Genomic DNA, 9,856 nt, shown 5'->3' with positions numbered 1-9,856 from the left:
CCCATTCCTTCCCGATCTTCATACTGAAATCGAGAGGGTCTGGAAAAAGCCGTACGCGGCACGCATTCATAGTTCGTCCATTGCGAACTATGCTAGTATCGAGGGTTTGCGCGACCACGGCTATGAGAGGACGCCCCTTGTGGAAGAGATGCTATCTCTCCACAGGGCGGGCTTTCTCTCTCAAGACTCCCTCTCTGCCTTCTCCGGCCCTGCTGAACGGCAGAGCGTATGCAGCAGCAGGTCAGGCGGTGGGTGCACTGCACACCATGGCAGTGCTCCAAGCCTACCCAGCCGATCTGCTGAAAAATCCTTTATCCCTCGAAGGTCCAGGTCTCAGCCCGAACACCACAGGGGTCCTGCTCCGCCTCCTTCTGAGGAACGGAGGTAGGTGCAGAAGGCTAGTGTTGCATCCCGCGCTCCTCCCCCGCCTGCGAGCAGGTCTAGGAGGCGACGCGGATCGAGAGGTGACAGACAGGATTTCAGGGAAGTCATCCAAGCGAGAAAAAATTCTCGCAGGGGTCAGAGTAATACCTCTCCTTCCCTCGGTCCAGTCGGGTCGCCATATTAATTCCCCTGTCTCCATTTAAGCTTCCTGCACTCCTCGGACCCATGATGTCCTTTGGGGGTTCTACCTGTATAGAACCCTAATTTTCGGACGGTCTGGAATCAGGCGGTCTCTGAAAAAAAAAAAAAACCCGCCTCTTTCTATGAAACAGGATGCTTTTAAATGGGTGAGTATGATCCATTTTTTACGTGAAGGAACTTCATACTGTCTCAGACCTGTGTATGTTTTTCTCTATTCACAGAAGAAATACGACGAGTCTACGGCAGACGCCCCCTCTGATCCTATGGATTAAGGTTACGGCAGTGTTTGCCCTCTCCACTCCACAGGCTGTGCGGTAAACCAACCCTTACAGCATATATTACACATAGGACCTCTGTCCTCTTCAAGGTAAGCTCCCTAAGTTTTTCTTAGGTTTGCCCTTGGTATGTTTATGCTGTCCTTTGCAGGCCTAGTGTAGACTTATGTCCTGTTGAGACAGGAGCATAACTCCCTAGTTACGCCCCCCTTATGGCTGGATAGGCGTGTTGCCTGCAGGGTTTGGGTTGCGTGTTGTGTTTTTCCCTCAGAAAAGGAATGTGAAAACATCTCGACGGAGCACCCCTCCCTTCCGGTTGTATGGTGGTGTCCGTCTACACAACACTCGTTCCAGCACAATCGGGCTTCCCCCTTCAGTGGTTAAACGAGCAAAAGGAAATTTTTCCTTTCTCCCTAGGTAAGCATCTTAAGATATTTATATTTAAGATTGCACTAGTATCTTTAACTCTGTTGCAGACGGCCTGCGTGCGAGGATCCGCTTCGTGTCCTCTCCTAAATACGGTTTCTATGGAAACTGAGTGTCTACACCTGTTGAGACAGGTGTTCACTTACATAGGAGTACCAGCAGTCCGGAGTGCTCGCTGCGGACTCGGAGCAGGTTTGGTTGCTCCCTTTTCTGCGGAAAAGGTTTTTTATTTTGAGCACCACCTGGTGACACGCTTTCCAGCTGGGGTCTTGATTCTCGGTGTGCGCTCCCCTTTCTGAGGAAAGGGTTTTTATCTGAGCGCTACTTTGAGACTCTCTTCAAGTCGCCTCATTCTAAGCCTGAGGGCTGAAGCAGCACTTGATGTAGGATCTACACCCAGGCTGTCGAATGTCTCCCCTACAGAGGGTTTGAGCATCCTTCGGTGTTTAACACCTTAGAAAGCCGTCACTTTAGGATCGATTCTCACTCCCCAGGCCTAGTTCCACTTCCCTTTCTGAGGAAAGGTTTACGAAGTGTCTGAACTAGGAAGCAGCCCTTATTCATTTCGGAGCTTCCCAGAAACTTTCAAGGCAAACAGTGCTCCCCTTTCTGAGGAATGGGTTTGTTAAGGTTAAGAGCTCACGTTCCTCCCTGTGCGCAGGATTGCTGGAACGGACCTGAGCTCCCCTAATCCAGGGTTTCCTTCAGAGCAACTTCCCAGGACTGAGTGCTCCCCCTTCTGAGGAATGGGTTTGTTAAGGTTAAGAGCTCACGTTCCTCCCTGTGCGCAGGATTGCTGGAACGGACCTGAGCTCCCCTAATCCAGGGTTTCCTTCAGAGCAACTTCCCAGGACTGAGTGCTCCCCCTTCTGAGGAATGGGTTTGTTAAGGATAAGAGTTCACGTTCCTCCCTGTGCGCAGGATTGCTGGAACGGACCTGAGCTCCCCTAATTCAGGGTTTCCTTCAGAGCAACTTCCCAGGACTGAATGCTTCCTCCCTCCTGAGGGTAGGAATCTACCAGGGACAGACCTTTGAGAGTTATGGACCTGCTACAAGGATGTTGGCGTGCCCCCTTTCCAGGGTTCACTTATAAGAGCACCACTCCTTGGTGGCCAAGTTCTCCTCCCTGTTTCCCAGGGTAGGAGCTTGACCTTCATGCTTCAGGTTTCTACTCTCCAGCCTTTATTCTGGATGTATGCTCCCCTCTATGAAGGGTAACAGTGAGAGCATTCGCTCCTGTTCGGTTGTGCAGCTCCCCTTCTGGGAAGGGTCTTCTATGAGCACCAACCCACCTTCGTGAGATTGCCAGACCTTCATACAGGTCGCGTGGACCGGGCTGTGCACGCTTCCCCTTTTCATTAAGGGTTCCCTAAAAGACAGCAGTGCCCCCTTCTGGAGAAGCGATCCTCCCTGTGGATCAGGGTCAGGATTTTTGTCCTCTACTGTCGTCCACTATTGCAGGATGGTCTCAGCTCCATGTTCTTCTCTGTTGACAGATAGCTTGCGAGCTTCTGTCCAGGGGAGGGTTAGTGTGGCAATCCCCTCACCATCAGGGTTATCCCCTTTCCGTCTCTTCAGACGGCATGGAGCTGATAGTGAAACCCTCTGGGAAAACACTCTCCTTAAATCCGATCATGTCGGTAAGCGTCCCACGCTATGCCTGGGCGTCTTCCAGTTAAAACCACAAGTATGGTAAGTGCACACACACCTGGGGCACTTCTATAAAATCCACGTGTTGGTAGGTTCCCACCAAGTTTGGGTTCCTCTTTTAAATCCTTTTTTGGTATGGGTCACACGTTTTGCCTTGTTCCCATCTATTGGAGTCGGCTCACAACCCCGGTTCCCTGGGTTCGACTCCTTTGATATCTTAGCTGATGTCTGCTGACCATCCACTATTGGGGCGCGCCACTACTAGTGGCCCTTTGAACGGACCCAGGACAGGTTTCTGCCCTCATATGGGAGCCAGTTCCTGAGGGAACTAGGCCCTATGTTGCGGTAGTTTCTGGTTCTGACAAGTCTAAGTTTCCATCGAAGCTTAGCCGTTTCCCTCAGAAGGAATTATTATAATTCCAAGCCTGAGCTGTGCCCTGGGTTCTACCCAGTCTGGTAAGTGGGTAACAGGTCAGGCCTCTGGCCGGGAGGGGTAACGTTTTGACAGCCGTCACCACGTCCTAGTAGGGGCAATTCCTCTCAGAATTGTTGCTTAGTGCTCGCTGGCTTAGCATGCATTCCCCTCAGCATGGCAGCGTTGGTATACCGTTCCCCAAAAGCGCCCTCTAGAGGACGCAGTGAGAGTTCCCTTCGGAAGGGAACGTCTCAGGTTACGTATGTAACCCTAGTTCCCTGAGAATAGGGAACGAGACACTGCGTCCTCTAGGCTTCTTCGCCATGCTTCGGACGATAAAGCTTCAGACTTTGAAGATGTATTGTGTTGCACGGGCGCCTCTTTATGTTATGGTCGCCTGGTAGTGACGCAATGGCAGCGACTGACGCACCGCGGTGACGTCATACGCTGGCGCCGGCCATTTCATGTAGTTTTTCTATGCATTCTTCAGACTCGAGGCACGCTGCAGCGTTCCCCAAAAGCGCCCTCTAGAGGACGCAGTGTCTCGTTCCCTATTCTCAGGGAACTAGGGTTACATACGTAACCTGAGACGTTTTTCAGTAATGGGAGAATATGTAAAATTTTATGTGATGAAAAATTTATATGATGGTGATTATATATTAAGTTTGGTATCCACCTTAGACATAATCATTATGTTTATAATGAAACTATAATGCCTCTATTTAAAACTATGTTATTAATTATACGTAATTAATAATAATGTCTTTGAATATATATTTTTACATTTTTTTTCTTTGTTTTTTAAGTAAAAATTTTAATGGCAGTATATTTTTTTAAACAAAACAAATTTCCTTTGTTAGAATAAACAGAAAATGGTGACAATTTTACGTATTAAAGTAATATGCTTCTGTTCTGCAATGCAGATAAAAAATAAATAAATAAATAAATACATAAAATAAAGTAAATGAATAAATAAATACAGCCAACAAAAGAAAGGTACAAACGCTGTCATGGGGTAGTACCTAGAGAAACTTTTGTACCTTATTCACTCGTTTATAAACACGTATTGACATAGATATTGGTGTAGAACAGATTGAATTCAACAGAAGAGCAAGCCGAGTTAGTCTACATGATTTTAAAGAGTAAATAATAAATATTTCACCTACCAGGTGCTCCAGGAACTAAAGACCTACATTTCTCCTTCAGTTCTCTGATGGTTGTGTTATTAAACTTTTCTAAAGAATCCGCCACCTCTAATGGTCTATTGTTCTTTTCATAAAAGTTGATGAGGACTTGAAACGCCATTCTGAATCTGTTTTAGGAGAAAATAACCATGAAAAAGAAATAGTTTGGTCACTGTGAGCTGAAATCCAAAAGCGATTTTGCCATTTTACTTTCATTTTGATTTGCGTATGTAATGTGTCAAAGGGGCGTGTTTAACTGAACATAACAGTGTTAGCTGGTCATAAGCATTACTATAGCAAGAGAAGACTACATTTGACCATTGAACTATATGGAGATTTCACAAAGGCAATATTAGTCTAAATATCTTTTTGTAAAGATTGTGTCCATTGTTTTACATTTTTCTGTTCACTATTTTTCTGGTTCACTACTTGCTTGTTCTCATATTGTAATAATGTGATTTTTTTTTTTTAAATCCAGTTACAAGTTTTGTCAAGGTCAAATTTCCCCATGACACTGATTTGATCTCTTCAGCTCTTGTATGTACAGAAGCTGCTCTGAGTGTTCACTGATATTGCCAGACAAATGTACTTGACGTCTCCTGCTGGAATCACTTCACATGTGACTCTTTGTAAGTTTCGTTTTTGTCTGACAGGTTTAACTTGTTTCCTCACACTCTGTTTATTTATTTATTTTATTATAATTATTATTTTTATATTTTTTTTGTGCAGATTCTAGGTTAAATGTTCTTTTCTCTACCCTGACTGTAAAATGGATTCAAATTTAACATGATTCCTAACTGTGGGTGAGTAAAACATTTTATGCTATTATTGTAGTTGTCCGGAATGTGTTCTGTCTTGTTTTCCCCCCTACGTTTCTAGTGTATTTATAGTATGTGTCTGCTCACACCCAATGTCTGTCGATGAATGTTACTCCAGTCTGGTTTTGTTCTATGCTATGGTTTACTTTTATTTCGAATAAATCTGTTTATTAGTTACTTCAGTCTTCTCCCGGTTCTTCCCGGATCATCTCCACTACAGTTGTGACAGAAGTAGCATAATATATTGTTTTGATGACTTTTTCAAAATGAAAGTTTCAGGCACATGTGCTTTATATGATGCTGCTGCAAGTGCCTTAATGTAATTAATTTATTTAATGATTTTGCATATTATATATAGATGAGCAAATGAACCCAGAAAATGGTTAAGAGTTTTCTTTATAATGGTTTACAATGGAAAAACATTTGACAAGAAACTGCACGTTGCTTATTGCTTATACTCTGGGTGCATCTGCTTATCCTACTGTACATAGGCATATTTCTCCATACTTACTCACTTGTTCATAAATATTTATACACAATGAAGTACAACAGCAGTCTGTTTGTGCTAACACATTGGATCATTCATCATTGCTTTGCCACAAAATACATTTAAGGACTACATCTTTTGAATTGCATACATTCTGTCTTACAAACAAGTCCTCAATTTTCACGTTTTCATACTGCTTTTATATTGTTTTTCTCTTGCATTTATTTATTTTTGCTTTAAATTAGCTTAAATAATAAAGCACAATTTACATATAAAAAACTAAAAACTTTTTTTAGTTCATGCTTAATTTAGTGTACTTACTAGAAATTGAAACAATTGTTGTTAATGCTTGTTGTTATTGTAATGTCTTTTTAAGATACTTTATATTTTTTTAGTTTAAGAAAAAAAACTGCTTGACAAAGTCAAATAAAACGACAGTTTAAACAAAATAGTGGTATTTATTTGCTTTTTACATGGGGAGTTTTCTTTTCTTTGACAAACTGATCAAAACATCATTGGCATTACACTACATGATATTACATATTTAATAACATACATAAAAATTCACAGATCACTATTAATAAAAAAAAAAACATATAAACTCTACTCTATTTGCCATTAATTATCTCTCTAAAATGGAATAGATGTCTGTCGTGGAGCCACACCATCTGAACAGAGCTGATAGTAACCACTTGTCTTCACACAGTCAGATGTACTCTTGAGACAGGCAAAACAAAAACAAAATTGACACCGAAAGCACATAAAGCTTTTACTGTTATTTGTGTTGTGGTTTAGCAACAAACCACATGCTGGACAAGCACGAACAGCCGGACATACAATATTTCCAGCATCTTTTAAAGTAATAGTGCCACAGTTTCTCAACAGATTCGTCTCTCTGTTGCTGCAGCCTTCATTGTCACATCGATCAGAACGGGGCTGATCACCTTTCCATTCTCTCAAACACTGCCAGCAGAACTCAAACATACGGCCCTTATTTGCAGAGCAGATGCTGCATTGCACACAAAGACTGGATGGCTCTAATCTCTCGATGTTCCAGTCGCATCCAGGACACTAGAAGAGACAGAAAGAGCTTATGCACAACAACATCATTCATGTTTCTAATCAAAAATGTGTATATGATATTTACTTACATTTGTGATGTCCAATAACCTTCTAATGGCATTGCTTGCAAGAACTTCCTCAAAGTATTGTTTTTCTTCAAGTGTGAGTTTGGCTAATTTACGCACTTCAATATAAGGCCATAGTTCTGCACACAAAGGACATCTCAGCTCACTTTTACCCTGCAATTGATCAACAGTCTGTTTTAAGAGACATTTCATCATTGCATTATCTCAAAAAAAAAAAAAAAAAATGCACACAGTACACTATACAAAGGTTTTAAAAATACAGAAATACAAAAACACTCTTAAAAATAAAGGTTCCTTACAATGCCAGAAGAACCTTTTTTTGTCTAAATGATTCCAAAAAGAACCTTTAACATCTGAGGAACCTTTCTGTTTCACAAAAGGTTCTTTGTGGTGAAAGAAGGTTCTTCAGATTATAAAAAGGTAAGAAAGAGATGGTTCTTTGTGGAACCAAAAATGGTTCTTCTATGGCATTGCTGTGAGGAACCTTTTAAAGCACCTTTATTTTTAAGAGTGTGAAAATAACTACACTTCTCTTACAACATTCAGCTGACATTTGCAGTAGTCTGTCAGTGTTTGTGGACCAACAATATGACCGCAGGATAATTCAGCTCTTAAAACATCTGGATCATCATCACATGGATCTAACATGGAAACAGCACAATTAATATTCCATTCAAATTACCAATATAACTGTTGTAATTTGTTCCATGCATGCAGTTCTAAACACTGGTGGGGAGGCCCAGATGAGTTTACACAGCATTCATAAATATGTGTGTTTCAGTTTATATGCAAATACATTTCTCAGCACTGCTGGAACTATGATACAGTGAGAATTGGTTTAAAATATCTTCTATGGCCCGTTTTCTCATTCATATATCTGTCTTTTCATACACAAACACACATTTACACAATAGCACATATTAGTTTAATTGTTAAAGGTTTCAGGAAAAGACAAATAATAAAGTTATTTTTATTTTCTTTCTTCATGCCTTTATCAGGAATCCCATAAACACTGTATGATCAGCCTACTACATTATAGTAATAATAACAGTTATTATTATTATTATTATTATTATTATTATTATTATTATTATTATTATTTTAACCTTTATTTAACTAGAAAAAGAGATCTCTTTTACAGGAGTGTCCAGAACAGGACAGGCAGCCAATGACAACACAAAACCAAATTCAGTTAAGACTAACATAAAATGTCAATTTTTTTTAATCTGAAAAATTGTTTCATAAAATTTCTGCATCAGTTACAAAACTTCCTCTTAACATTTCAGGTCATGTGAAAAGAACAAACAACAAAGGTCTATATAATACGAGTGCAATCCTATCACTAAGGTGCCACATAGTTTAGCCTAAAAAAGTACAGAAAAAGACAGGTTCCATTATTTAAAAACTCACCAATATCGCTGGGCTTTTTCACAAATTTAATGTCGAGGTTAAAGTCTGATTTCTCATATCGTTTCTCCTCACTTGACATTTTAAATAAAAATATCCCTGAAAAAAAAAAAAAGAGTTTGGCTTTACACTTCTTTGACTGTGACTTACTTGCTTTCGTTTTAATTCGAAATCACAGTCTGGAGGATCAGCCTTCTGTGCGTGGGGGCGGGTATAACTTGGATTGTGAAACACAATAATGTGTTTTCTGCCAGCACTGCCAGACAATAGTTAATTAGAAAAAAAAAAAAAAAAAAATACTGTGGGTTAATATCTATAAACTTTAACTGCTTTACGTTTTATGGTGTTAAATTAAACAGGTTATAATCAATAGAATTTATCTGCAGTTTAATAGTTCATCTGTTTAGCTGCTCCACCTACATTTAGAACCAGTGACAAGACGGCCAATGAGCATACATACAAAATTTTAATAACATAGTGGTTAAAACTTTTGTTTTTTCAAACACATAGTGTTTGTGTTTTGTTGAGTGATCATCTTTTTCTCCCTCACCAACTCATGTGTGTGCAAACATGTATATGTTCCTGTAACTGTGGTGGATGACTCCTTAACTTGCCCTTCCTGTCTGTACAAGACCTGAGTGAAAACAGGTCAAACAGGAATGGTAAGTAATGATGGTAAGTGAGAGAAAACACCCACAGGTGACCTGACAGATAAGAGTTAAACATTAACGTTCAGCACTGACACAAACTGATAAGACACAGTACAAACAATCTACAGTCAGTTTAAATAAACATCAGATTGTCTAGCTATATGCAGCTACATTTTGCCCCTCAAGTATTAATCTCTCCGTTCAAACTATCTTGTCTGGTTCATTATATTGCTAAAGGTTTGCAATATGGATTTGATTATTATCTTGAAAACAAAAGTTTATGTTCACTATAAATCACCATTGTATTGCAGGCTATAAAACCAAGAATGGCTTATAAAGCATATTAAACAGATAGAAAACAAATGAGATAAAAATATGTACATGTATTTAAGAAAGCCTAATAAAACTGCTGCTGTCATTAATCAAATGTGTTGCATTTCAATGAATATTTCTAGGGGAAAGAGGAAACACCCTTATAAAAAAAGACCAGCAAAACACATTACACTTTAAAAAAAAATGTATTTACAATAATCAAGTTATGACTTATGTACAGAGTAAACAGAAGTGTAAACAAACAAATCCAACATAAAAAAAAAAAAAAAAGTTGTCTTCAGGGGCCGGAATGGTCAAAATAACCAACCAAAGAGCACTGTATGAAGTACAGTACTACTTGACCTAGCAGGAAAATAAAGACAAATAAACAACAGAACTCTTACCTTTCCCTAACCACACACAGGGGGCAAATGAAAACAAAAGAAAATCTCAATTTTATAATTGGCAAATATATATTACATAAATAGCTGCATACTG

General features: G+C 39.9%; 1 protein-coding gene across 1 annotated transcript; it reads right to left on the bottom strand.

Annotated features, from left to right (window-relative positions):
* Nucleotides 1-6,334: 6,334 nt before the first annotated feature.
* On the bottom strand, nt 6,335-8,534 carry LOC141302177 (E3 ubiquitin-protein ligase RNF19B-like). Its single transcript, XM_073832367.1, has 4 exons — nt 8,400-8,534; nt 7,527-7,630; nt 6,993-7,142; nt 6,335-6,912 (listed from the first exon to the last, which is right to left on the bottom strand). Exons 1-4 carry the CDS (start codon nt 8,476-8,478, stop codon nt 6,472-6,474), a joined length of 774 nt encoding a protein of 257 aa, XP_073688468.1. The 5' UTR covers nt 8,479-8,534; the 3' UTR covers nt 6,335-6,471.
* Nucleotides 8,535-9,856: the final 1,322 nt, after the last annotated feature.

The sequence above is a fragment of the Garra rufa genome, chromosome 25, assembly GCF_049309525.1.
Source record: "Garra rufa chromosome 25, GarRuf1.0, whole genome shotgun sequence".
Lineage (NCBI taxonomy): Eukaryota > Metazoa > Chordata > Actinopteri > Cypriniformes > Cyprinidae > Garra > Garra rufa.
The sequence above is the reverse complement of the archived record's forward strand: the minus strand, read 5'-3'. Positions and strand labels throughout refer to the sequence as shown.

Bases quoted from the DNA above. Each gene is read 5' to 3' on its own strand.
- LOC141302177 (XM_073832367.1), bottom strand. From the start codon at position 8,478: ATGTCAAGTGAGGAGAAACGATATGAGAAATCAGACTTTAACCTCGAC. The intron at 7,631-8,399 runs GTGAGTTTTTAA...TTTCCATGTTAG, and splicing joins GAAAAAGCCCAGCGATATTG to ATCCATGTGATGATGATCCA. The intron at 7,143-7,526 runs GTAAGAGAAGTG...GATCAATTGCAG, and splicing joins GCAAATGTCAGCTGAATGTT to GGTAAAAGTGAGCTGAGATG.